This window comes from Patagioenas fasciata, chromosome 10, assembly GCF_037038585.1.
Source record: "Patagioenas fasciata isolate bPatFas1 chromosome 10, bPatFas1.hap1, whole genome shotgun sequence".
Taxonomy (NCBI): domain Eukaryota; kingdom Metazoa; phylum Chordata; class Aves; order Columbiformes; family Columbidae; genus Patagioenas; species Patagioenas fasciata.
This window is the reverse complement of record NC_092529.1, coordinates 19,970,840-19,998,494: the sequence shown is the minus strand read 5'-3', so window position 1 is coordinate 19,998,494 and position 27,655 is coordinate 19,970,840. Positions and strand designations below refer to the sequence as shown.

Below are 27,655 nucleotides of genomic sequence, written 5' to 3'. Positions count from 1 at the left end.
TACCAGGCAACAACGAGGGAAATGAGAGAAATAAACTTTCAGCTGCTATTTGGCTTAGAATTGTTCGGTTTATGTTTTCTGTGAAGGACAAAACACTCACAAAAAGTGGCTCAATTGTGGCTTTTTTAGAAGGACATTTGGACAAAAATGTTAATTCAAGGGACTCGAGCCAGCCTCAGTAACTCCGCACCTCAACCGCAGCACGTTGACTCCTCCTGGGCGTATTTGGCCTTCAGAGCCCACAAAGTTTAGACAAACTACTGCCAAATCTCGCGTGTGTGTGTAGAGGGAAGGGGGGAGGTGGTTCAAACGATGGGTTTCCCCGCGGACAGCGCCTGAAACGCCGCCACCACCACCGCCGCCGCCGCACTCCAGGGAATTCTCCCCGCCTGCCCCCCACAGGTAACGGCCACTGCGCGAGACCGCCCTGCAGCCGCGGCCCGCCCCACAGCAACGATTGGACCCTGGGTCCTCTCGCTCCTCCAATCCTAGCGGAGAAAGCCGATCCCGACCTCGCCTGATTCCGCCCACCGTATGCCAATCAGTGTTTACGACTAGGCTCCGCCTCTCCGGCCGTCTCCATGGCAGCAGGGTTGGCGGGGGGAGGAGGGAAGGTTAAAGCGTCATGGATACCACGGTGTGTGGTTGCTTCACTTTAGGAAGTCGGCGAGGCTGCAGGTGAACTGGGTGTCTGTATGTATTTATTTCGCTTTACGGCTTTCTTCTCCCTTAATTCTACAGAATGGTACATTCCGACGAGCTCGTGGATCCCCCCCTTCCCAATGGTAGGGTTAAGGGCGGGTCCCCCTGTGGACCCTCCGCTCCTGCCTTTCCAAGGGGCGCCGGCCTGAGGGAGAAACGAGCGGCCTCAGAGGGGAGCGGCAGCCCCGCTGCCTCCCGCCGCCCTTCGCTGCTTCGCAAGGGCTTCTGACGAGACAAGGGGGCGAGTGTGAGGCTGCCGGCGGGGCACTGCCGGCGGGGCACTGCCCGCTTCACACCTTGGCAGCCGCCCGGGGAAGCTGCGTGTGAAGCGGCTGCCCCGCGGTGCGGAGGGAGGATGCTCACGCCGGGTTCTTGTTTCTCGCTCCCGTTTGTAAGCTAGGCTCCCCTGAAGGAAAGAGGTGCGTGCCGTTGTGCTCCTTGGGCTTTAGTTTCTCCCGTTGCCAGGAAAGGCCTTGCCTGGTGAGCAGAGGCCTTGCCTGGTCTCACAAACAGGGTGGAGTTCCCCACAGAGGGGACGTACCCCTTATTAAACGAAGGGGAAGCGTCAGCAACAGGCCAGTTGCATAGAAATATTTTTCAGAGCGTGGTGGAACACGCACCCCTTGGGTATGGGCTCTGCTGAAGTTGTGAGTGTGCAGAGTTCCATGGGAATCTCCTGACAGGCCTTTGAACATGTTCATACATCTTGAATGAGATCTTTTAATTCTACCACCCTTCAACATTGTGAACGTGTGACATGGTATTTAATTTTACTTAATGTGATGACAGTGCTGTCACCTCTGAGGTGAAAAAATATTAGACTACAAAACACTATTGGACTATAAAACACTTGGCCTTCAGAAAAGTGCTGTAGAATCTTGATTTGTATGCAGTGGGCAGTTGATTTCCTTCATATCTCAAAAAAATCAGATGTAAACAAGTGGTATTTTCCATCACGTACTGTATTACAGTACTGAAAAGTTGAGCTCAAGAAGTTTTCACTTAGTTTTTCAAGCACTCAAAAATTAAACTGGCTTAGTGGCTGAAGTTACTTAGTTTCATCAAGTCTGTGCTTAAACAGAGATTCCTATGAACAGGACACTGTATCTGTGAGAAGCAGTTTTGTGCTCAGAGTCAGGTGACAAAAGCCAGAAATCACTCATGTAAACAGTAATATACAGATTATGCAAGCACATTTGCATGTGCTCTTGTAAGCATCTGAAACTTGAGAAAACTTACTTCAAAATCTGAAACTCGAAAGTCAAATTTTAGTGCTCTCATAAATTATTAGAATACAGTAAGACTTTCCTAAAACATATTGCGAACCTTAGTAGTGTGCATGTATTCAAAACATAATTTAACAATGCCTTGTGGTGAATATTAAAATTTATAAGCAGGTTTTGCGTAGGTAGCCGATATATAAATATGTGCGCAACTTTTTAACATGGAATTATTTAATGCTGGCAAGTGTATGTTCATGTATGTCTTCGGAAGATTTTAATTTTACTTGGCTTTCCTTTAATAGAGTGACAAAACTGGGGCAAACAACTGAAAATGTCATCCTATTTGGCTCAGGAGGTTCACCTTGCTAGAAGACACGAAGAGATGTAAGTAACGGTTCCGGCACTGTGCCCTGTTTCCCAGCACTTCGTGTTGTGGTCTTGTGAGACCTCCCGCACTGCACATGCCCATCTTGTGAACAGTGAACCTGCACTCTGTCAGAGCACGGTGGTGTTTCAACAAGAGGTTGGTGTTCCAGGAGGTGGCACTCTTCCTTCATGAACTACTGGAATTAGCATCCTTGATTGCCGTTAAAGGTATTCAGGTTGATGAGGTTTTTTGACTTCCAATGGTGGTGCTGGTTTAACATTTCCATTGTTAACCTCCTATCACCGTTAAATTCCTATCTGGGGAAGGTAATTGGATTCTCTCGCTCTATGCCTCAATTATAGAATTGCTTCTTTGATCCTCTGTAAACTGGGATTGTGAAGCAAATACAGTAATGATTCTGAAAAATCTGTTTTTCTTTTAACAACTAGTACTTGCCAATGAGCAAGAGTAGTACTGATCAAGTCACCCCAACCCACCCTGTCGTTCCTGTTCTGGGAGATTCAGCGCTTCTAAGCACCTTAGCATATGAGGGCTGCTGGTTTTAACGTTTTAGCTTCGTACAAGCACAGCAGGTGGTGTCTGCCCGTACCTTTTCCCTCCCCCAGCACACCCACCCTACAGCCGGCTTAATTAGCCCCATAGTTTTGAGAAAACCGGGTAAGGTAAAAAGGTTATTTTCTAGCTCCTGAGCAAAATGTTCTACCCACTTAGCAAAATGTTTTCCTTTGTAGACTGTCTCAGAGATCAGAGCTGCTACAGCAGATGGAGACTTATCTAGGAGACAAAAAGACTAAAAAGACATGGCAAACTCAAGCAGCTGATGCAGCTTGTAAAAGGAATGCAGCACTTTTAAATGTAAGTTTCCACCACTACCAGGAACCGCATTGAAATGTCATGGTTATATAGGCTGCAGAACTTTAAAAAAAATAAAAAGGTGTTTGCTCTACTTATCATTTGAATTCTCCTATATACAGTTCCCTCTTCTGGAACTTGACCCAAAGTATTAAATTACAAGTCTTTATTATCTGATGGCATCACTACCTATTTCCCATGCCCTTCTTATATAAGCCTTGTGGTAGCAGCTGCTACTCTCTCTTTTTTTCTTTTTTGAGTACATGTAGAGATGCAACACATGCTATTACATGTCTGCCTAAGAGAACTTAAGAGTCTGACAAGACTCAGCACCTCTACACTCTGAATCAAGTTATAGGGATATATTTGGAAACAAGGGCTAACGTATATGGCTTTTAGTCCAGGGTAAGACCTATTCTCCCACTATGGTTGTGTGAAGTTGTGAAAGAAGTTCTCAGTTTAATGCTTTTCTTTAAGGAGGTGTAGAATGACTTCAAGAATCTTACTTTCAAGTCTGTAAAAGCAGTGTTTGGTGTTTCTGGCTCTTCCTAGTGTTGTACTGTTGTACATATCTGTTGTCATATTTAGGCAAGATTTGTGTTTCATAGGTAAATTCAGCAGAAGTTTGAGAAAGGGCAGTTAAAAACATCTAGGTTTGATGGCAGGGACTGGAATGTTAAAACTTCTTCTGGAACCCCTAGCTTAGGCACCTGAGATTGAAGAGATTGCATTTGACCACTGATATGAGCATGCATTTGAAAAATGTTTGCATGTTGTTCAGGAAACAGCAGAAAACTGTACCTCTTGTGCATTTTCTTTAAACTCTTACTTATTAGGGGTCCGTATTGTGTTTGTTGTATTCATTGAAACAGTAAATTTTACTCTAGAAAATCAGAAGATTAATTTGTGTTGCCAAAATTGTTTTTGTTTCTTCATGCAGAGCCTGGTTAAGCTTTCAAATGTTCAGATTTTGGGTGGGTAAAATTCTATTGCAGGTCCTCTTTGTATTTAAATGGAAGTTACATTTAGGAAGTGGCAGACAAGGCAGAACAGTTAATCATGGATGTCTTCTCAGCTTTTCTGTGACAAGGAAGAAATTCCAACTTGGACTCTGATAAACTGGTGCATTCTGGGCTGGAGCAACCAAACCCCTCAGTAGTGGGTATAGATATTAATAAGTGTAGGTGATTCAGTGGGAGCCTGGGGAGAAGTGGATGGTTTGTTTATTTTTTCCGTAGTTCATGCTCCATTGGTTCCGCAGTTTCAACCATTATGACTCCAATTTTCCATATGCATTTTATAATAGATTGTTATTTCATAAATACAGTTTTTTATAAATTATCTGTGTTTTATGAATGGATACTCAGTTAACATATACAGGCAAACATGATAAATGCAGGGTATATTTCTGCATACTGAAAGCTTGTTGTATTGGAAATGTTAACAATAGCTCAGACATATACAGAGTGTAAATATTTTTGCAGTTAAACAGATATTTGCCATCTTCTGTCACATCCTCAAAATTGTTCCTTTCAAGTGTCAAAAATGTTGGTGTTTGTATGGAAAAAAAGCAAAAACACATGTATCAAAACAAATTCTGTTGCAGGATAAAGTAGCATAAATCATTTAAAATCTATTAATTTTATACTGGTTTTAACAGGCATGCACTCCTGCAGATGCTTTCTGATAAGAGAAGAAAACAGGAAGAAAAAAATCTCTGCAGAATAGTATATAAGAAGCTTGAAAACAAGACTGATTAATGTGCCAGCTTCAGAATATTGTTCCTGATACCAGGCACTGTACATTTCACAGTTACCATGTGGAGAGTTGTTGATTTGGCCTACTCAAAAATACATGGACATGATGAAGTGTTATTTTTTTATTTGCATTTCGGGTTTTTTGCAGTAAGCGAAATCAGTTGTTTTCAGTGTGTGATCATAGCAAAAGATATTTTTCTTTCTGTGTGCTAGTTGATATTTATGCACAGGAGAGCATTTCAAAATTAATTTATTTTGAATCAGTAGGAAGCAAGGAACAAAACATTTTTTTTAATTTAAATGTTAACATTACAAGCAGTTGTTCAGCATTTTAACATAATTATCAGAGTATTTTCCTTGATGTCTTTAGAGAGAGACAGCAGATCAGGGAAATCTGTATCATTCAGTACTTATATAACATTGTTATTCTAAAAGAAGAAATTAGACTAGTATTTATAATCTAATTTATGACATTTGTTTGTCAGTAATATTTCCTGTGTTTAGAAATATGTGTCACTGTGCAACAGCTTATAACATGAAATAGAAAATAATGATTATGCTATATAGTAGTTAGTATTGGGAAGCTAATTTAGACCAAATTTGCTTTCCTTCACAGACATGTAATTCTAGGATTATTTAAGTGGGATTCTGGCAGACTGATATCAATATAAGTGACAGCTGAATTTGGTCCCCTAAAAGTGATGCATGTGTCATGCATTCCATTTTACCTCTGGGGAAAGGTCTTGAATTGTTTTTGTTCCAGTCCTCATGGTTTTAGGGGAAGTGTTGTAAGATGCTCTCTTTTTTTCAGTACGGTGACATATTAGATTTGCTGTTTTTTCCAAAGAAGTTTACACTGATGATATATTCATTTTTATATTGATGAGGAGGATTTCTTTTTCACACAAAACTTACTAGTTGTATAGACACACAAGAAGTGCCATCTAATCTTTCAGTAGTTCTAGTTATTTTCTGAAGCACACTACACCTTCCAGCAAAAATTTCTTTCACTGTCTGTCACTAAATCAGTATTCTGAATGACAATAGACTGCACAACATACAAACTAGAGTGAGCAACGAAAAGACACATCCAATATCTAGGCTATGCCAAAGTGACCTTCTCTACTAAACATATATGCACAACTGCTGTCTCCTTTCTTGCCTGAAAGACACTAATTTCCCATCATCATAAACATTCCAATGACTTAGCTGGGTACATAAAGAAATAATGATGTTGGCTGATATTTTTCCTTTCTGTGAAAATTCCTACTGGAATTAGGAGAAAGGAATCAGAAGGGAGGAGTATCCTATGGAAGAATATGAAGTGAACATTACTGATTGAAGTGAACATTACTGATTGATTCTTCTTTTCATTCTGGTGATAACTTCTCCAGACTTGGTCTGAGCCATACTGATAGGAGCTTTGTTTACTGCTGTTTGGGGTGTATCGGTTCTAAGAGAGACTCCTCAGAGAAGCTCCTTGCTTAGGTTGACATTGTGACTTCAAATAACTTCCATCTTTGCTCATATTCTCCTTTTATGTTTGTCTCTTTTTACTTTTTTCTCACTTGAAAAGAGACAGCCATTTACCACTTCTGAGGATTTGGATAAATCCAGCACCTAGTTTGCTCTTTCTCAGACATTTTTTAGCTTCCTACAAGCGTATGCACTTAGCTGTAGAAAAGGGAGAACAGTTTTGCTTGGATTAGATTTGTAAATATGTGCAAGAGAATACAGTCATGCTGTAAAAGGAATTAATGAAAGAAGATGAACACTGTAAACTGAATGAACTGAATGTATCTGTGTCACTAAGTTGAACTTCAGGTAGCAGTAAGGCTGGTTTTTGCTTTTATTATTAATAATCTACTGAATTTGAGTAATATTTTCTGAACTAAACTTGAGTCAAGTGCTGTTTACTTATTGGTGTATTCAGATTGGCTATTATTCAATCCAAGTAATCGTGTTTAGGCTCTCTTGTGGATACGCTCCTCCAGAATCTCACTCTTCTTTTCAGTGGCAGTGGTGGTGAATACTTGGGAAGTCCCCTTGGGGAATTTCCTCTCTCATTTAGTTTTTCTGTTGTACTCTTCACACCCGCTCTCTGCTCCCAACTCTGCCATCTGCTATACTTTCTTTCCCCCTCCACTCTGTTCAGCTTTGGCTCCTTCACACCCCACTCCCACGTCCCTTTCTGTCTCTCTTCATCTGCCCACCACTCAATCTCTTCAATGTTTGGGTATGGAACTAAGCCCATGAGAATGGGTCAGGACTTTAAAGAGGGAGGGCGGTTAGTTTGGGGGGATGTTTTGATTTGTTCATTGCTCTTGTTTTTTGGTCGTTTCTCTTTTTTCTTTCTTTTTTTTTTTTTTTTTAATAAATGTATGTAGGCCTTTTTGAATCCAGCACACATCCACTGGACAAGCAGAAACCCAAGTGCTGATTTTTTTTTGTAAGAAAGCTATGTGAGGTGCATTGTCATCCAAGTTTGTCTGGTGAACAGCTTGCTGCAGCTCTACATTTTTGTGCACATGTTATGCATGCATATTAGCAAGTCATCTTTGTCTTGAGGAGTAAAGATCTTGCACATAATTTGCCTAGTTACTTTACAGTTACAGTAGCTAGAATACATACTTCAGTCTCCCTGCGGTACAGAGAAAACGATTCTGTTCGCCCTTATTTTTCCAAGTGTTAGAGAACAGAATTTCACTGTAATATGTTCTCATGTCTGGAAACAATAATGGTATTTTGCAGCAACAGGCCTATGTGGTCATGAAGTTTATTCTTGTATCAAAAAAGTACAGCAAACATATTTAGAAACTGTAGGATGTTAGTCTAATTAGTACAAGCTGAATTTTAGAATGACTGAACTGAAAGATTTGAACTTCAGTGTTGTTATTTGAATGCTGTTTAGCTGTAATGAGTTCATTTATTTAAATGTCTTTATGTGAGTGTGCATTTTACTTTTAATGTTCCTACTTTGCCTGTGTTTTAGGATATACAAGCAGCAGAAAAAAAGCTGCAAGAAAGAGTGTATTTACTTCCACATCCTGATACTGTTAAGTTAGAAGTAAGTCCTGGAACTGTCTTTTTATTTGCTGTTTACCAACTATTTTGCTTTTTTTTTCCCCGAAGCATGTTCTTAAAGTGAAAATAATTGATTTTAAAATCCAGTGACTGGTATAGCCAAAGGCCTGTGTACTGTGTAGCAAGCTGAACCTAAATTCTGGGGCAAGGTCCCTAGATTCTGGAGCATTCTGGTGGAAATATTTAGTGGCTTTCAGATCTATAGAAAATGCTTTTTAAAAATTAAGTCAAATATAAAAATCAATATTGTGACTATCAGAAGATTGCTGTGTGTGCATCAGAGCTATTTAGTTTGTTTTATATGGTCATCCCATTTTCAGTTTGCCCCAGATTGTCATCTTCATGTTTCAGGGTCAACAGTTTATCAGTATGAACAGAAAAAAATTACTTCTCAGAGTTATTTTTGGTTGTGTGGGAGCCTATGAAAAGTACTGCTACTGCACTCCAATGTTACTTCTCAACTCGTGGTCCTAAAACATGATTTAAGGATAAAAATTTTGAACAGAGAGTTACTCTGGGAACTAAATATCCTGACACAACGTAACACGTTCAGTTCCCTGATCTCAAAACTGTTTTACCAGTAACCTGCAGTGATGAAGGAATTAATGATGAGGACAGAAACAGTCCTGGGAGCAGGAACCGGAGCACAGCTCTGCTGATGCAAACTAAACAAGACTGATAAGTTGGATTCCCACTTGTGTTTCTTGAACTGGTGGTTTGGGGGCTCTTTGTTGTATGGTGGCTTAATAGTGTGAAGAGTCCCACATTAATTGGTGTGCTAGGGTACTGGCAGAAGAGGGGAAAGGTGTGGATTTGAGCACTGTCAGCCTGCGAAGAGAGGTGGATTGTACATCATTTTCACACCTGCTGGGCAAGTGTTGTAATGCTGAGGCTGTTGCTGAAATAGAAGGCATCACTTCTTGTTCTGGTTACTGTTAAAAGTTTTTGTCTGTCATTGTGTTTGTAAATAGCCTGCTCCTATCACTGCAGCAAATAATGGATGCACAGAGTATGTCCGTTTCATTAGGTTTTTATTATATTTTTTTTTCTTTCTTAGAGTTTTTAGACCGAAGGGTACCTTTTTTCCCTAGATACCTGAGTATCTTGAATGATGCTAAGAAAGATGCCAACCTACACATTTTGACTGTGTTCATAAGTAGTTTTAGACTCCTTTCAAGCCAACTCTACCGTTGTTTGCGTCAGTTTTGGACTTCTCCCTCTGTCCTGTATTAGGCGGTGGCATGTAGACCAAAGTCTGCATAAACTGGAGAATGCAGAGAAGTCGCTTATGACTGTAGAGATGTCTACGCTCTGCAGCAGTGGTTGAATTTTAGAGAGAAAAGAGTTACTATTTGAAGGAGAAAATCCTCTTTCAGCCTTTTTTATACTTGTAGAGAAGAGTGCTATAAATAGTGGAAAAAGAAAACTTTCTTTCGTGGTACAGAATTCTTGTGTGTGCTTTGTTCCAAAACCCTTCTGAGCATATTTCACTCAGCCATATATGTGTCTGTATTAATATACTTTGAAAGTTATGGCTATAATGGATCCCCAGCTTGCTAAGTCGGAGTAGTTTTGTGTGACAGCACATATGCTTGTCAAAAAAGATTCTTTGAGTAAATCTGTTGAAGAAAATATTTTTGTAGATCTGCAAGAGCCGTAGTTATATCTGAGTTACATGTGAGGATCGAAATGATTAGCCAGGAATCTAATACTCTGCAGGGAGATGTTCAGTTTTGTGGTTTGCTTCTTCTACATTATACACTTAAGCAAGTAAGGGGGGGAAAAAAAGCTCAATACGTATGTACTATAAATGTTTTCTACAACAAAGTTACTTTTTTCTGAATGGACATAAATATCTGAAAATACTTACACTGGTGGACGGATTAAAGTCTTGGCTTAATACAGCTCTTTGATCACAGTGTTTTGGGGAAAAAAAGCAAGGTATGTGGCACTTAACTCTGTAGGATTTTGAAGGAAATTTTATCCTTAGGATACCAACACAAAAATGATGAATGGTATGTGTGTTCCACAGATAAAACAGAAGTTAAATTTATTACTTACATGGTACAGGGTAATGCAGAGAAAGAGTTAGATAATCCACAGTGGTTTTCTTAGACCGCAGGATAACTATCCAGGTAAACTTCTCTAAGATAACCGATTTACTTCACACTTTTCATTTAGAACATTAAACAATTTTGTTCCACTTCAAAATTGAATTGCACTAACTTAAACTTTTCCAAAAGCAGCTTTTATATTTATTATCACAGAAGGTATTTTATTAAAGGTACTGTGAGAATCTAAATTAATCTGTTGCTTACCACAAGAGGGCACATCCCGTCACTTCACAGTTCGTGCTGCAGAATGAAATCCTTCCAGGCTGGTTATTTCGTATCATACAAGTGATTTGAAATTTCTTGTGTAAGCACGTTGTTGTTTTCTGAATTGCTTCACTTGTAAGGCAAGATTTAATGATGCATTGCATATGTATATTGTTTTTAAACAGGCTGACACAGATTTTGAAATTAAGTGTGGTTTTTTTTCTTATGTCTTTCTCAGACTCTCTATTGGGCATCAATAAAAGAATCTCTTCCCAAGTGGGAACAGTTTCTTTTAGGAAGAGCAGAAGTTCCTATTGGTTTTAAGGAAATGAAAACTGCAAAACAGAACATAAGCTACCAAGAAGAAGATTCACAAAAATAAATGCTCTAGCTTAATTTTGTTTTGTAATTTATGGCTTTAGCAGACAAGATCATCCAGATCAGGCAACAGAATATCATGGTATTAAATTGTAATGTAAATAATTGAAATGAAAATTATCTACAGTGGGTAATTTGCTTCCATTGTCACTTTGTGTACATTTCTTTATTTTTATTCTGTAACAGAGAAGCAATCCTCAATGGGGCTTTTAGGATCGAAAGTGAGAAACACTATTGTATAGAAACCCACTAAGGCAATTTCTTTTTCAGCATAAGAAGAGTTTTAGGTTATTTTTAATCCTCTGCTTCTACATATAAGTGCAAGAAGTAAAGAACAGATTCATGCATTATCTTTCTTTACTGCAGTCATCTGTGCTGTATGTGTCTCTGTGGGTGAGGGAGAAAGGAAGATTTTACCCTGAGCAGGAAAGGCAGTTTGCTTCAGACAGCGCAGCCTTGGTTTGGCACCGGGAATCTGTGTAAAAACCTTCATGAGAGCAGCTGTAGAAGGAACACCTTGAATTTTCCGTGTCTTGCTTTTCCCTGATTTTTCTCATTGACACTGTTGTTGCTTCTACACCTGACTCCAATAACCACCGCTGCTTTTCCCAGCCTCCTTCTGCCTACTTTGTATTTCCTTTCTAATGGGTGCGTAAAGATGAGAAAAAGTAAATAAATCTGTAGGGGTTTTTGCTGCATCTAGGCTGATCTTAATGCTATTTTTGACATGATCTACAAGTCAGAACTTTTGCTTAGGCATGAAAAGTTCGAAAGAAGCAAACTGAGAGAGGTGGCTGGCAGTGGCTGTCCCAAGAACCAAGCATTTATAGAAGTTGAGGAGATAATATTTTCATTTTCAGCCATTGAACAGCTTCCTCCTACATAGGTGCAGTATCAGTGAGTTTCAATTGTACAGTGGGCTAAAAATTTCACTGCTCTAGTGCAGTGCTTTTTAAAGTATCAGTTCAGTGGAAGATCCTTCCAGGTGTGTGACTTGGCCTGTAGAAATTTAATCCTTCTGAAGCAAGGGAAGCCTAGGAGAAAAAGATATATTCTTTTGTAATTAAGAAGCTGGACTTGAGTCAACATATTGTTAAAATTTGATCTCACATGCACCAACATACTTCCACACCTGACTTGAAAGGAGGAGGGGGAAAAAAATACCTCTGCTAGTGTTTGAGGATATGAAAATGTAGTGATTACAAATTTTGCTAGGCTACTAGTGAAGTGGTCTGTGCATCTCCAGGCTGCATAGAAATATATACTTTTAATAGTAGGGATGTTTTAATTCCTTTTATTGAAACCGAGGCAATTTTTAGCAACATTTCTCATAAATGTCCCTGTTGCTTGGGATCTGTGCACTAAAAAGCTTGTGTTCATTTAGTTAATTAAACCTTGTTAAATTATTATTAGCTGTTCGTGGGGAGTTTATGGTCCAGTCAGAACTAGCGAACTGAATTCTAGCAGAAAGCTATAGGATGTGTGGGTAGCACCAACATCTGCAGATGTGCCGTGAAATTAGACTCAGTTTGGTCTGAATTTAAATTAGCTGAAGAATCACTGACACAATAAAATCAAAACTTCAGCTGCGATATAAAAATGTGTATGTTTTCAAGGGGAATATTAAGAGTTCATTTAAAACTTTTTCTATTGAAGTGTCCATTACACTGATAAGTTTTTACAGAAACTGCCATCTTAGAAATATCCTGTTGAGTGGGTGTTGGTGTTTGTAACAATAACGTTGTTTTCATAATATGTGATGGCAGATTAGCACGCTTCTCTGCAGTGTTGTTAACAGTTGTAATTAAGGAATAAACAGTAAAGGGTGTCAGTCCGATGACAATTTCATCTATAGTGTCACAATACAAAATGTCACAAAATATTAGAACTGTTATATAACTACAAAAATATCAAATTAGGTTTTCATCTTACAAGCATAGAGCTAAAAAAAAAAACCCTGGCAAAGAGACTATTGCAATTTTATACCTACTCAGTGTTCTGTCACAAAGACAACTTGGTAATATTTTCTTCTGTGAAATGTGGTTCTCAATGTGATTTAGCGGGAATGTGTATGGTTCTCAGAATTGTAGAACTCAAATTTAAAAAGCAAATAATTGGAACTAGTTGAGCAGACAAGAAGGGAAAAACCCCAAAATGAAGGGATGTGTGAGCAGTTAGTTGCTAACAAAGGAGGATTCATCCCAGTCTTTGCATCCAAAGGGAAATCACTTAAACTGAAATCTGGGCCCCTAAGTACTTTATACGTGTGAATAATCTGGGTCTTTATCTCTTTGGACTCCACCTAAACCCTGGCGCACAATGCAGATGCTCACTATCTCCTTGCCCCTTTAGGTTTCCCGTGGAAGGAAAGCGAAGAGTGTGGACTATGAGGACATGGCATCTGGATGGCCGAGGGTTTTGTAGGTGCTCTGAAAGGCAAGCAGAGTTAGCGTAGTTTCTGTGCTGCAGTTAACTGCTCAGATAGTGTTTCTTTGTTGTTGCTATTGAGCAAAGAGATTAAGATTAAAATGAAATCATCTTCAAAGAAGGATTTTTTTTTTCCTGTAGTATAACTTTAGGAGCAATAAGACAACCAGTGCCTGGAAAACTGTATACGAACGTGTCCAGAAAAAGATAAAATGAAGAGAAATATTTAAAGCAAGAATGCGTATAGGTGACTGCTCTCAGAGACAGAGACCTTTCCGTTGGCCTCTGGTCTGATGTGAATAAATGCAGTTGCAGATGAGCGTGACCCAGCAGAGCACAGGGCAGGGAGGCGCAGGGGGAACAGGAGCCTGATGTCGCAGAGACCCTGAGCACACAGGGCAGGGAACACAATGAGATGATACCTCCTGTTAGTTATACCTAGATTTGTGGAGTGCACAGCTTAATTTACTATGGCTGAGCTGGCTCACCACTTGCCTCTCTATAGATACGCATTTGAGAAAGCAAATTTAGTTGTGTTAAAAAAAAAAGCAAATTCCCCCAATTTATGGATACTGATATGGTTAATATTGGCTTTTAAATGAGATCTTTAATGGATATTCTTCACCAAGTCGTGGCTGTTTCTTCAAACATATTGGTTCTATGTAGTTATACCCTGTCTTACCCCAAGTTTTCATATAATGATATAATATCTATTATATACATAACGTTATATATATATATGTATAAAGATATATATAAAGTTATCTTATGTAACTTCTTACCCATCTTGGGTAAATGTTTCTTTTCCCTCAGAAGATAACCTGTTACTCTGCATTCTTGACTTGCTGCTTTCCCTTTTGTATTAAAATACATGAATATGTAAGCTGCAATGGTCCTGTTACTTCTCATGCTTTTCTGGCAAGTGAGGGAAGGCAATAGAGATAAGAGCAGTAAGGAAAACTAAAAGTTTTGCCTGTTTCTAAGTTAATCGTTGAATATCTTACAAGAAGTAGTAATTAATCATCCTTTTTTAGGTTTATGCACAGATGAGTAACCTCAGTACTAACCCAGGAGCACAGCCAGTTCACCGATCTTGTCACCTCTACCATCACATTCTGAGCTTTTTACTTTCTCAGTTATTCTGGCTGTGGGGGTAGTAGCAGAAGGCGTGTTAGTTTTCCCTAGGATAAGAAATTTCTTACTCTGCAGAATCTTTTTTCAAGCCTATTAATTTCATTTGAGAGTACATATGACACAATAAGATAGTTTAGACACGCGACACTTGACATGTACTATGGTACTCTCTTGTTTCTATTTATTCAGGGTCATGTTTTCATAGAAGTTGAGAGCTAGATTTTAAGCTGAGCTTATAGTTCTTTACTTCTGTCTTCTTCATTCACATAGAGCAAGTCAGAGATGTAGATGCTCAGTTTGAGCTTGTTGGTACTGAAAAATAAGAACACCAAATTTGAAATGGAATGTACTTTGAGAGGTTATGTCTGAAAGAAAACATTATTTACTCCATAATGGTAATTTTCATAATATTTTAATAGTTGTGTTCAGATACAACTTGACCTTAAATATCACCCCAAATGCAAGCTGTTTTCACATATTTGTAATGATAAGGTCTTCATTACTGTAATATTCTGTTTGCTCAAGGATTATAATCCATGGATATACTGTATTACAGTTGAAATAAAGCTTTGATCCTGTAGTCACTGCCTCTTGGATTTCAGTGTTATATTGCATGTATGAGATGGATGTAAATTCGCGCCTGTTGTAGCCACGTGTGTGGACACTGAGCAGGCCAGTGATAAATGCTTAGTTAGGATGTTTATTTTCCTCTGACACTGATCTGAAATATTCATCTGCATCTCAGAAGTTAACAGCTGAAAAATCCAAATGTAATGAAACCCAGATCGAATATTTGCAGTCTTCCTATTGTTTCACAATAACTCTGTGCTAAATGAGTTCAGATACGTGATTGCTGGCAAGATATGGATAGAGATACTTAAACCCTTGCAAAGGAAACGGGTGGAAAAAAACCCCATGTTTTCTAGTGCACCCTCCTGCTGCGTGAAGCTCTTTGTCTTTGCCGTAAATAGAGTGATTTAATTTGGGAATTTGCTACTCCTTTTAAACAGAGCTGAAACAGCTCTTGAAAATGCCCTAAATTGTACCCGTTGTGTGTGTTGTCTTACAGTTGTATCTTTTTCATTCGAGTTACTTTGCATACATTTCTTTTTAACGCATACAGATAGGAAGTATGCTCACTCCTTCCCCTAAGTTTTATCACTAGTGATGATGATCTTAAAAATAAATGTGTGGTTTTCGTTCTCCGTACTCTCAGTCCTATCACCTACCAGAAAGCCCTAATAAGCAACAAAATAGTGTGAGACGGTATTTACATCACACTTTTGAAACAGATTCAAGCAGAGCCAGCTGCCGTAAGATTATTTTACAAATATATTGCAAATTAATAAAAGGAAAAATTGCCTTTCTGTAAGTAAATTACAGTCTCATTGACTAATTATAGAGCGTGAAGCCGCAGTAAATTAGTACCTGCCTCACAGCGGTGTTGAGAAATGTAATTTTGGTTTCCAGACATGCGTTTCTTTCCCCATTTAGGCTGTATGTGTTCCCAATAGCTTAATTCACGGTGCTCTAACTGTTGGTCAATAAAAGCTTCCGGAGAATAATTTAAGTGAACCACGCGCCTGCAGCTTTGTTAAGCGCGATCTAACCTGCGCGCTCCCCCGGCAGCTGCGCTCGCCGGCGCTCCGGGGCTTTGCGGGGTCTGCCGGGGGATGGGGCGCTCCCAGCTGGGAAAGCCCAAGCCAAGCGGCTGTATGGGAGAAAAAATAATAAAGGGCATTTCTGTGTCTCTCGCCAGTGTGAAATGGAATAGTTCTGGACGCGGGGCAGGTCCGAGTGGGAGGACAGACGGGCGGCGATCGGTCACGGAGCGGTGAGGGAGCGCAGCAGCGCGGTGTGTGTGTCCTCCATCACTTCACGGCGCCGAGATTGCCAGGGAGGCCCAGGGCAGCGGGTTTGATTCCTTGGAAACGTTCGTGATAACAACCGTAACGGTGGAAAACGTATCCGTAAATCCACGGGGGGAAGGTTTGTGTGTGTGAACGAAACTGTCGCATCCCCTCGTTAACTGGGAACGGTGTTTAGAGTGAGCTTAAACAACTGCAGCCGCTTTACACTATTCCTCGATCGTTTCTTTTTATTAAGTTTCCGGGTACAGTTGGCTTTTTCGTTTATAATCAGCTTTCTTTTGCTGGATTCATTCAGTGATGCGATAATCCAATGTTGGTAATATCTCAATTCATTAACATAATGAATCAGAAGGAAGAGGCTGATTATAAATCAGAAAGCTTCTATTTATGTGAAATATCTTGGCAACTGGCAGCAGTGAGATCGACAGTAAAAGGAGTACCAGACAGTTAGCGGGACTTTGGGAACGCGATTGCAGGACCTCTCAGATGCTCTCTGTGCGATTTAAAACGCCTGCGCCCTTCGAAGGACAAACGTTCCCGTTGCACCGAAGCAACGGCGCTGATTTGGGCAGATATTTGGCTTTCAGGTGGTTTAAAGCGCCCGGCCCATTGGATTTGGGCAAGCGTTTTGTCGTTTCCCCCGGGGCTGGGGCCGCCCCCTCCGTGCTGCCGCCGCAGCGCCGCAGAGTCCTCCGAACCTGCTGGGCCTCCGTTTGTTTGTATCGCCCGCGGGCTGGGTGGTCCGCAGGGGATCGGAGGTGCCCCGAAAGGCTCGGCGAGGTGCCGGGAGAGGCGAATTGCAGCGCTGCGGGTCCGGGGAGCTGCCCAGTCCCTGCCCCATCAGATGGAAGTTCTCCCGTCTCCGGACCAGATCGCGTTTAAAGTTACTCATTAGCCTGCCTCTTTTGCAAAGGCAGAAAACGGCAAAGATGCAATATAGATAAGGAAAGTGTAGTTTGGTATTGTTTCGGGTTTATAAACTCTGGGACCAGAGCCTTTTTCTGTGCTCCTTGTTGGACAGCATTTTTTCCCCATCCCCACTAGGGACAAGAAGGACTTTGCGTGACTAAACGCGCTCTTACTAGAGTAACTTTAAAGTAGATCTTTACGGATTTTAAGAGCACCGTTGACTTTCAGCACCCGCAGCGCAGCCGAGGGGCGGGAGGAAGCAGAAGGGATCCCCGCGGTCCACCTGACAGGGAAAGGTAGCTTCTTCCTAAACAGAAAGCACGGAAGTCTAAATGCTCGCTCCACTTCTTTTGCTTTCTAGATTGAGGGCACGTGTTGAGCGCACCTCCCTGTGATTCAATCAGTTAAACAACTGCAAGAGATAATTTACAGAAATACTAATAGCATGAGCCTGTGGGTTTTGCCTGGATAGGGTGAGAGTAAACTAGGAGTGGGGTTCAAAGGTGGAGAAGGGTCGCCTGGAGAATTAGGGAGGACGGTAGAGGCAAGATGGTAAGTTGGGAGCTTTCCTCCTCTTTATGTGTCTTTACCAAAGCCCCCTGGTGATGATGTTGGGTGCTGGAACACCGGGGCTGCCCTGGAGAGCGGCAGGGCTGGTGGTTCGACAGAAAAAGGGGAGGGTTACGGCAAGAGGTGAGGTAGGAACACGAATAGTTTGGGGCAAAGCTGACCATGGCGTGAGATCTGCCTGCAGGAGCCCTTGGGAGAGGAAGTGTGAGCGCTCCCAGCCCGAGGGCCGCTCGTTCCCTCAGCCTGTACAGCCGCCGGCTCCACCTGCCCCCTCGCTGGCCCGTCCGTATGCGGTTGTTTCTGGGGTCAAAGGCGGTCGGGGAACCGGTAGCTCTCGCCGTGGCCGCTGTCGGTGCTGGCCGAAGGGCTATGCCTCCGCCGGGCCGCCTTCCCTTGGGCTGCGGGCGCAGCTGCCTCTGGCCCCTTCCTCTCTCCGCAGAGCTCGGGTGTGGATAGCAGCGCAGCCCCGGCTCCCGGGGCTTCCAAATTTATATTGATAGAGAGGGCTTGAGGAGAGAGGTGGAGAGGTATTAGAGAGTGGGCACGGGTCGCGCCGTCAGGGGCTGGAGTCTGAGAGCGGACGAATAGCCATGTCCCCACCCTGGTAGGTGGCGGGGCCCGCGAAGCCCCTCCACAGGGAGGACCCTCGTGTGCAACACGCGGGGGCGGGTTGGCACGTTCGCGGGCCGACGAGCTCGCTTAAAAGTAACGCAAATAGTCCCGTAAAACGGCTTAAAGCGAGAAAAGGACAAGTCCTGCGGGCACCTGGGCATCCGCGAGGACCCGTCGGGCTGGGGAAGGCATGTGTCGATTTAGCTGTAGTGTTGACTTAAGCGAAAGTGCTAAGCCATTCCTAAACCTAAGTCAACATATACTTAAGCCAAAATTGTTATTAACGAGCTGTAATCTGATTTAAGAGCCTCGGAGCGAGCCGTGTCTACATGAGGGGAGAGGAGGCGCATTGCCTTGCGCTGCGCTCCGCAGTGCCCGTTCCCCCGGGGAGGCTGCAGCCCGGGGCAGCGGGAGGGCTCGGTGCAGGTGGGCGAATGCAGCCCCGGGAAGGAGGAAGGCGAGTTTCAGGGTGCACTGCCTCGGAGAGAGCCAGGGCCGCTGCGATTTGGGCTGCTGGGTGATTTACCTCTGCGGGGTTGTCGGGCCCCTTCGGACGTGCCCAGCCCGGGGGAGGTACCGAGGTCCGGAGCTCCGCTCGATCGGAGAGGGACATGCCAGCGCATTTTTTCTTTTTTTTTTCTTTTTTTTTTTTTTCCGTCCCAATGGGGCAGTTGAGGCCTCCACTCCACCCCCCAGTGGGGGCCTTTCTTTTCTTCCCCACCAGCTTTGAGCAGCCCTGTTTCAGATTGGCCTTTTTATGTTTGATATAAAGAATAGTTGTTGGCCAATTCCATCTTTTCATCGCTGCTCTCCAGGCCCGGGTCCAAGCGGCTTGTCAGATGCTCATTAACTCCCCCTTTGGCTCTTTCCAGTGTGTCTCCTAAGCTCATTGTGCCAAGAACTAGCGCTTCTTTCTCTTTACACGGCTCCTTTTCTCTGCTCCATCAGGGAGACAAATTACTTTCCAAAAGGGATCGCCAGGGATGGTTTAATGAGAATTTCTCTAGGGCTGGCCGTGGAAATCAATGTAGTTAACATTCGGTGCACTTAATTGGACTTTTCTCTTCTGCCTCCTTCAAAAAAACTCTGAAGCTATCCTGTTAATCTCTCATTTGTAATCAATTGTGTTGACTAAACAAAAGTCTAGGTCGTCCTTTCTTCCTGTCCCAGACAATCCTTTGTTGCCTCTAAATGCCTCATTCTTGAGTGCTCCTGGTCGTGTAGATGGGTCCGATTGTTGACAGTTCATTATTGCGCTTTTGTCCATTTAATCTCTCTCGCTGTGTTTTGCATGTGCATGCCTTAATGAGCTCCGTTGGCAATTAACATGTTTCTAGCAGCAAACTGGTTGCTCAGACGTTTGGAGAGCGGAGTGCGGGGAAAAGGGCAACGCAGCTGCCTTTAGGTTGTTCGCTTCCCGGTGCCCGGCGGGACGCACCTGGGTGCGCCTGGTCCCGGGGAGGCGACGGGTTGGGCCGGGCGGGCCGGGGGGAAGCCCGGCGACGCTGGCACGTCTCTCTCTGCACGGAGGCACCTCTAACCCTCCCCCCGAGGCACCGGCACCGCTCAATCTGTTGTGTGCGCGGCTGCGGCGCCGGGAGAGGGGTTTTTGTGCGGGTTTTGTGTTGTTATTGAGGCTTGCTGGCAAGAGTGCCGAAGTGTGAGCAGTCGTGGACAGCAGAAACATCTTGTGAGGGAGAAGATAATTGGAGTCTCTGGCGTGTGTGTGTCTGACAGAGCCGCCCCTCCCCCGCGATCTGCGGCTTGTGTGTGCCGGGATCCGGGTTAGATCCCGAGGGGGGGCCCGGGGCCGACCGGTGGTGAGCGCGCTGCGGTGGCCCCTTCCCAGTGCGCCGAGGTCGGGGGAAAGCCGGAGCGACACCCGCCCCGGGAAGGGCTGCCCGCTGCCCCCTGGGAGGGGCGAGGTGACCAAACCCACCCAGCGGCCCGTCAGGGTGCCCCGAGGATGCCCTCAGCCGTGACGAGGATGCTTCCAGCCCCCCTCCCCCCCCATCCCGACGGCTCTGTAAACAACGTCCCTTTTTATAAAAGTGAGAACGGAACGCGCTTCCTTAATTTCCTTCCCGGGAGCGGGTTTTGCACTGCTCTCGCATCATCAAGAGGGCTGGGGAAGCAGCCTGCTCGCTGTCTGTGGAGCCCGCAGCCGCACCTGGCTCCCGCTTTCGCACCCGGTTGGCAGCCCAGACCTCTTCTCAGTGCCCGAGGTGCGGAGGAAGCGCCGCTTCCCCCGGACCTGGCAGCGGGACCGACTCCTTGGGCTGCGCACGGCCCGCTTCGCTCCTCTCCTCCGGGACCTCGTCCTGCCGTGGCCTCCCTCCGCACAGTGCCCTCCCGAAGAGGGGGTCCCTTACTGCTGCCCCCGACCTGTGGGCTGTCCCGCCCCGTCTGTGCCGGTGGCGGGAGAGCCGGGCTCGGCTGACGGATTGCAGCCGCGTTCCACGTGCAAGGGGTTGAGCTACAGCCCCTTCGCTTGGGGGACGGTTTCCCGCACCTAAAGTTTTCCAGAGCAGTGACTGAGGCCGACGAGTGTTGCTTTTTTGTTCCTTCCTTTTAAATTTCCTTTTAACCTAAATCTCTCCCAAAAATCCTTTAACAAATTCTGGCACTATCTTTCCTCGCTGCCAGGATCACTGGACATCCTTTCCCGCTCCTCATCTGACCCGAATTATCAAACCGCTACTTCTGGCTCTTAAAAATACAAACCCCGAGAATCTCCGAAATCGCCCCCGTCCCTCCAGCGGGAGTACGGGGCCTGTCAGTACCCCGGCCCCAGCCCGCTCCGCGGGGATCGCGGAGCAGCGTAGCCGAATAATGAATCCAGAAAGCTGGAGCGCGGGGTCGCCTCCCGTTCCTGCGCTCGGCGCCGATCTGTGGTCGTCCTCGCCTCCCACCATTTAACCACTCAATTAAGCGGAGAAAGGTGAACTCCCCATTACGTCGTCCCCAGGCATTTTGGTGTCTCTCTCGTTCCCCTCTTCATTGGCAGGCTGGGCCCGAGCAGCACGCACAGCCACGGTCGGCTCTATCTCCTCTTTCCGCTAGAATAATATTGTTCCTAACGACGTGGCCGGAATAGACACTTGCATATTAGAAGTGAGGGAGGGGGGGAGATGAGAAGGGAATATTTAGTGCAATCCAAGTGCTTGATTATCCATATTCTGATCAAAAAGAGTTTCTGAGGCCTGCTGGGAGTGATTAGATTAATGTAATGCGGTTTGAAGGGTCTGTGTTTTCTCTCTTAATTTGGGCCATTACTCAGAAAGCAAGCGTGAGATCATTTCATCTGCATGCAGGGAAAGATAGTAATTCAGGAGCGGCTTAAACATGCGGTAATGAACCGACCCCGGAGAGCGGCACTGGGAAACTCCTAGCTGCCCTTTGCGCAGCGGCCGGGACCGGCAGCACACCGGCGCTGCCCCTTTCCCAGGGAGCAGCAGCCCTCTAAAGCAGCCCGGTTCCCTCCCGCCCTCGTTTTGTCTCCTCTAGGGCCCGCGGCGCTCTTTGGGCACCGGAGCGACAGGGCCCGGCTCTTGGAGACCCGCAAGCCACGTTTACACGGGGGATATTGCCGTTGAGCCCTCTCCCCGCTCGACCGGGGCCGAGGTGGGAAATGAGACACCTGCGAAGGGCCGGTTTATTGTCCCATGATAGATATATATATAGATATATATATATATTCCTCACTTATTCGAGCGTACATTTAAAATGGAGATTTACAGACATGTATAAAGAGCACTGTCCTGGCGCCGGGTGGGGGCGGCCAGCCCGGCCCCTCCTGGCCCGCTCCGGCGGTGCAATGCGCCGTTAAATAAGATTCCTCTTATATACAACTGCGGCTCGGGATCGCTTGCTACCGGCGGCTGAGCTCGCTGGGGAAAAGACAAGAGAACCAAAGGCTGATTTGGATAAATAGTGCTGGCCTGGTGGAGCAGGTCCGAGTGGGGCGGTGCGCCGGGCCCTTAGCTCTGCCCGCTGCGCCCAGGGTCCCGCGGCGGCGGCGGCGGAGCGCTGGAGACGCTGTCGTGCAACTTTCGGACGTGCTTCTTTAAATCAAAGTTTCTGCAAAATCCTTTCCCGCAAGTGACGCACGTAAAGGGCTTCTTGTCGTTGTGGGTATGCATGTGGAAAGTCAAGTTATAGATCTGGTGGAAGGCTTTGTTGCAAATGGTGCACTTGTACTGCTTCTCTCCGCTGTGGGTCAGCTTGTGGTTCTTGTAGTTGCCTGCGACAGAGGAAAAAGATGGAAAAGGGGGTTACCCGAGGGTGCCCGGGCCGCACAGCGCACAGGTAAGGTAGGGAAGGACGGGCGGGGGCTTTAGGAAGTGTCTACCCCCCTGCACCCCGTCCCACTTGTCAAACTCGGTCCGTGTCACCGTGGAGCAGCGCGCAACTGGCACGGCACAAATGAGACGCAGGGTCAGCCCGGTGACCCGCGGCAAATGGAGGGTTCTGGATTAGGACCAAGGCCCGGCACCTCTCATTTAAAAAGCATTTAGGGAGAACCGTCAGCAGTCCTTGGCGATGCGGCCCGGCTTAGAGGGAAAGTAATTGGGAGCGGCGGCGGCGGCTCTGCCCGCGCCCCTCTCTCCCCCAGCCGGGTAGAGCTCAGCGCGTTTAATCCCCGTTAATGATGGGCGAGGGCCCCACGGGGGCCCTCGGCCCGGCTCACCTTTCTGGTGGAAGCCCTTGCCGCAGAACTCGCAGACGAAGGGCTTGTAGCCGGCGTGGATTCGGATGTGGGTGTTGAGCGTGGAGCTCCTGTTGAACGCCTTCCCGCACTGGTTGCACTTGTGGGGTTTCTCCTGTACCGGGGGGCAAGAAGCCCGTCAGGGGGACTGCGGGGAGAGCAGGTGGGAAACCGCCGCCTCCCACACCCCGTCTGCCCGCCACCTACCTGGGTGTGGATGATTTTGTGCCGGCATAGGGTACTGGCCTGACGGAAACCCTTCCCGCAGACCTTGCACACAAACGGCCTGGCCCCCGTGTGCACCGGCATGTGGCGGGTGAGGTTGTAGTGCGCGTTGAACACCTGCGGGGAAGCGCCGGGAAGGCGAGGTCAAGCACGGCGGGGCCGCCGGCCGCCCCCCACCGTCCCCCCCATGCCGGCGCCCCCCTTACCTTGCCGCAGACCTCGCAGGTGAAGTTTTTGGGCTTGCCCTCCGCCGCCCCACCGCCGCCGCCCCCCAGCTTGGTGTGGCCCTTGGGGGGGCCGCCGCGCTCCGCCGCTGCCGCCTCCTTCATCACCTGGTCCAGGTGTCCCGGCAGCCGTTCCTTGTGGGCGAAGGGCGGTGGCGGCGGCAGCTTCTCGGCCGCCAGTCCCGCCAGTTTGGCGTTCTCCAGCAGGAAAAGCTTCTGGTGGGCCGAGAGCCCCCCCGGCGGCGGGGCGCCCAGCAGGCCGGCGGGGAAGAGCTGTCCGTGCAGGATGTCGGCCGGGTGGTACGCGGCGTCCAGGTAGTTGAAGTAGTAGAGGGAGCGGGGAGCGGCCGGTACAGCCCCTGCTTGGTGGATGACCTGCGGCTTGATGAGCCGGCCGCTGGGCTGGCCCAGGGTGAGCTCTGCCTTGCAGCAGACGCCGCAGTTGGCTTTGCAGAGCCCCGCGCCGCCCCGCAGGCTGCTCTTCCACAGCTCCGAGTAGTTGAGCAGAGTCTTGGAGGGCACCTCGTAGCCCAGTGGCGGGATGGGGATCACGCAGGGCAGGGGCGAACAGAGGCTCAGCGGTTTCTTGCCCGGGTCCGGCTCTGGCCCGCCCTGTCTCTGCTCGAAGGCTGGCTTGGGCTCCGACGTCTTGGCCATGATCCGCTCGATGGAGAAGGCCAGGGTCTTGGACGGGTTAGCGGCAGTGGCCCTGCCGTCGTGCCGGGGGCAGGAGGAAGGCATGACCGTCTCCAGCGACCCCGAGCTCGCCATGTCGCTCCGCCGTGCGAGAACTTGGTGTGAGCAGCGACTCGCTCCCGCTCTCGGCTCTGCATTCCAGAAAAGCCAGGAGACAAATCAATTTAATAAGCACCTTGTTCTTCCCCCCCCGGCACCCCCTCCCTGGCACCCCCTCCCTATTTACATTCAAATGAACATATCCAAGAACAATGGCACGTAGGGTACCAGATTACTGCTCATTAAGCGGAACACGCTAAAGTAACATGCAAACTAGACCTTGTTAGTATTAAAAAAAAAAAAAGAAAAAGAAAAGAAAAACCTCCCCCAGCCCAATGCCACCCAGCCCAGCCCCACCGATGGCCGCGGTGCGGGAAATGTGGGGCGGGGGCACGACGAGGGTCGGCGGGGCTCGCCGTGGGACCCCTTACCTTTAATCAGTGCCGGCGAGACATATCCAAACAGCTCGGTGTGGCCACAGTCACATTTTGGTAGCAAACATCTTCCTGAGCGTCAGATCACGGTCTCATACATTTAAAGCTGACATCACATGAAGTCACTTCGAGCAGAATGACATGGGGATGCCACCATGGATCTTCCCCGAGCCGAGGCGCCGGGCTGGAGCGCGGTGGGTTGGGGCAGAGAGAGGAAGAGAAGCCCCCCCTCTCTCCACGCACAATTTCCTTCCAGTTTAAGACGCACAAATCGCTCGTGTGCGAGCTGGTTTTTTTCCTCTCTCTCTCCCTTCTTAAAAAGCAACTTGCAAAGCAGAGGAATCGTTTTGCATGTGGCAAATTAGAAGGCAAGTGCGATTCACAAGTTGGGTGGAAAAGAGTGCTCCAGTTCTCGCTGGGGTTAGAAGAGCCACTCCGAGTGAGCGTGAGGAATTTTTTCTTTTTTTTTTTTTAAAAAAAAAAGGGGGAGAATTTTGTTGTTTTTTTTTTTTTTTCCTGAAACAACTACCACGCAACCATGCTCGGGTTATTTTGGCAACCCATCTGCAATCAGCTCCGTTGCAACCGAACTGGAAGATAATTAATAAATTGTCACTTATCTGCGAGCCTCCCCAGCATGTATAAATTAATAGCCAACCCATTAATTAGGACAGTGTATTAATGTTAATTAAACTTAGTTTAATTCCACCCCCTCCCCTCTCAGGGCAGCTGGTGATTAGCCTTAAATAAACGGGGAGAGAGTCGAGTCCAGGGCTGGGTTTTCACTGCTTTAGGAAAACTAAAAAAATAAAAAGGACCGGTGTGCTGCGAACGGGAGTCTTGCGAATTGTCGCCCCCGAAAAGTACCCGCTTCCCCGGGGGGCAGCCGTGTGACTCTTCCTTTCCCTTCTAGCCCTGGTCGTGCCCACCCATCCTCCCCCCTATCCCCCCCATCCCCCCCCCCCCCAAAAAAAAAAAAGGCGACGCAACATTATAGTGCCTGGATGCCGGGGTTTCTTCCCTTCCTCTCTCTAATTAAATCGACTTGATGCGGGAGGGGAGGATTTGCAGAAACCTCAGATGCAAGGACGCGGTAATTGAGAGAGCCTCGTGTCCACCTGTTTTAGGGGGGCCCGGCTGCAGCGGCAGCACCTTCCCGGCCCTGATTAGCCGCCCCGTCCCTTGCCGGGGCTATTCAGCCCAACCAATTTTCCCCCAGCGATTCAAGGCGCTCAATTCTCTTTCACTTGTAACCACTATAGCGCTGCGTGGAACCTGGTTTTGTGTGTTTCTAAAATAAAGGGGAGGATTATCCGGGGGAGGAGGGGGGAAAGCGAAGGGTTTAGATTGAGCCTGGCCAGAGGTAAAGCAAGCAATGAAAAGGCCCCCTTTTTTTTTTTTTTTTTTTTTTTCTTTCCGCCTCCCTAGCACGCCTAAGAAAGTTTGGAGGAATTCGGGGGTTTTGTGCGGCGCTGACAAAGCCGCGCCTCCTCTCCCCGCCGGGGCAGATCGCTGCCGGCTGTTTGCAGACAGGCTTTTTCACCTGCGAACCACAACACGCTCCAGAAACAAACTTTGAAAGCGGCGACTTCCCCCGGGGCTCCCGCGGGCGGAGGGGAGCGCCCTGTCCCGGGGCTGCGCTCCGGGCCGGCGGACACCCCACTTCGGCTTGCGGGGTTGGGGGTGGTCCTCGACTGGAGCATCAGGTGTTGGCGTTTCGCAGCCCTGCCCGCTCCATCCTCCCCGCCTGGCTATAATGGGTCACTGTGTAAGGGAGAGGAAAACCGCCCCGCTTTTTGAGGGAGAGGGTGGGACGGGACTGCGGAGAGCTACAGGCATCGGCACAAGCCTCGTCCGGTGGATGGGCTGCGGGAGAGCCTGTCTGAGCCCTGAGGAGCCGCGGCAGAGCTGCCCGCCCAGCCCGCACCTCTGTCGGGCAGCGGGCAGGCGGTGGCTGCGCTCCGCTCGCTCCCGGGGCTCGCCGGCTTTAGCAAAGTATTTAATTAGCCTCCACAAACTTCTTTTCCTCGCCTGCAGATTATACTGAGTGGAGGGTTGGGAACTATTTTACACCTTGCCACTCACATGTTAATTAATCTCTATCTAACCCTAATTGCAGTTTATTCAAGCACCGCTCAACAGCTCACCCACACAATAAGCACTGGGGCTGCTTTTATCCATATTACTCTCCGCTCACACGTTGAGTAATTAACTCCAGTACCAACTAATAGTGCAAACAAATATTTTCTGTAAACGAGATGATTTCGGGCAGGATAAAAGAGGGCTGCGGAGCCAGGGCCGGGAGCTCGCTGCCAGCTTCCCCGCGCCGCCCTCGTCCTTGCCGGGATGTTTTCTGGCCCCGGTCTCTCCCTCTCTGGCCGAGCGGACGGCTCCGCCACTCCGCACCCGTTGCCCTGCTCAGGACAGCGGGTCCCGCAGGCCTCAGGGCTCCCGGGGGCGAGGAACGGTGGTGGGGAGCCGGTACAGCAGCCCCGGGGCCGCCTCCTTTCCGCGGCCCGGAGAAGACTCTCGGAGCCTGAGGCCGGGTACCGACCCGGGATGTGCTGCTGCCTCCCAGCCGGCAAGGAGCTGGGGTACCGCACGCCTTGTGCATCAGTGCTTTAGATCCCAGCTAAGAGCCGGGCATCGGAGCTCAGTATTTTAATTGAAATCGCAGGTTTAAGCACAGCTGGAGGCTGTCTCTATCGATTGGACTTCTGCTGTTCGGGCGAGCATATTACAAATGACTGAGTTCGAGCCAGCTGCCCCAGCTCCACCACCCTGCCTTCACCCCTTTCTGCGCTCTGAACGGGGCTGGCGGGTTTGAGAGGGGTCGAAGTGGCCCGGCCCAGCCCAGCTTTTGGGGACAGGAGCGGCTACACGTCGGGCGGGCTGCAGGGTCCCATGTCTTTCTGCCGCTTTCTGCTTCTCCCATGGGGTTTTAATCCTTCACGCCCCGATGTTTGGAGGGGAGAAATGGTTTGCTGATTCTTCCCTAGAAAGGCGCACGCTGCGAATCCTCTCGCGACGCAGACGCGATCGCTCTTACTGTTAATTTTGTACCGCGCTCTCCCCCAAAAAACGACGGCGGTGTCGGGGCGGCT

At 47.1% G+C, this 27,655-nt stretch overlaps 2 protein-coding genes across 4 annotated transcripts; one reads left to right on the top strand and one right to left on the bottom strand.

The window, feature by feature from the left end:
* The first annotated feature begins 582 nt into the window (after positions 1–582).
* On the top strand, positions 583–14,843 carry CEP15 (centrosomal protein 15). Of its 3 annotated transcripts, none has more exons than XM_065845757.2 (5): positions 583–693; positions 2,228–2,309; positions 3,045–3,168; positions 7,915–7,989; positions 10,563–14,843. In XM_065845757.2, the coding sequence occupies exons 2-5, from the start codon at positions 2,257–2,259 to the stop codon at positions 10,704–10,706; spliced, it is 396 nt and encodes a 131-aa protein (XP_065701829.1). In that variant the 5' UTR covers positions 583–693; positions 2,228–2,256; the 3' UTR covers positions 10,707–14,843. The 3 variants fall into 3 exon arrangements, with proteins under 3 accessions (XP_065701829.1, XP_071669387.1, XP_065701828.1); XM_071813286.1 differs by having other exon boundaries at positions 603–678; XM_065845756.2 differs by lacking the exon at positions 583–693 and adding an exon at positions 808–1,121.
* A 7,036-nt stretch (positions 14,844–21,879) lies between these two features.
* Positions 21,880–25,012, bottom strand: FEZF2 (FEZ family zinc finger 2). The gene is made up of 5 exons (XM_065845724.2): positions 24,549–25,012; positions 23,365–24,209; positions 23,141–23,275; positions 22,916–23,048; positions 21,880–22,468 (listed from the first exon to the last, which is right to left on the bottom strand). Exons 2-5 carry the CDS (start codon positions 24,151–24,153, stop codon positions 22,206–22,208), a joined length of 1,320 nt encoding a protein of 439 aa, XP_065701796.1. The 5' UTR covers positions 24,154–24,209; positions 24,549–25,012; the 3' UTR covers positions 21,880–22,205.
* Positions 25,013–27,655: the final 2,643 nt, after the last annotated feature.

What these genes read in the sequence shown, in the direction of transcription:
- CEP15 (XM_065845757.2), top strand. Translation starts at nt 2,257, where the DNA reads ATGTCATCCTATTTGGCTCAGGAGGTTCACCTTGCTAGAAGACACGAA. An exon ending in GCTAGAAGACACGAAGAGAT is followed by an intron (nt 2,310 to 3,044) that starts GTAAGTAACGGT and finishes TTTCCTTTGTAG; the next exon opens with ACTGTCTCAGAGATCAGAGC. An exon ending in CTGATACTGTTAAGTTAGAA is followed by an intron (nt 7,990 to 10,562) that starts GTAAGTCCTGGA and finishes TGTCTTTCTCAG; the next exon opens with ACTCTCTATTGGGCATCAAT.
- FEZF2 (XM_065845724.2), bottom strand. Translation starts at nt 24,153, where the DNA reads ATGGCGAGCTCGGGGTCGCTGGAGACGGTCATGCCTTCCTCCTGCCCC. An exon ending in CCTGCGAGGTCTGCGGCAAG is followed by an intron (nt 23,276 to 23,364) that starts GTAAGGGGGGCG and finishes GCTTCCCCGCAG; the next exon opens with GTGTTCAACGCGCACTACAA. An exon ending in ACAAAATCATCCACACCCAG is followed by an intron (nt 23,049 to 23,140) that starts GTAGGTGGCGGG and finishes CCCCCGGTACAG; the next exon opens with GAGAAACCCCACAAGTGCAA.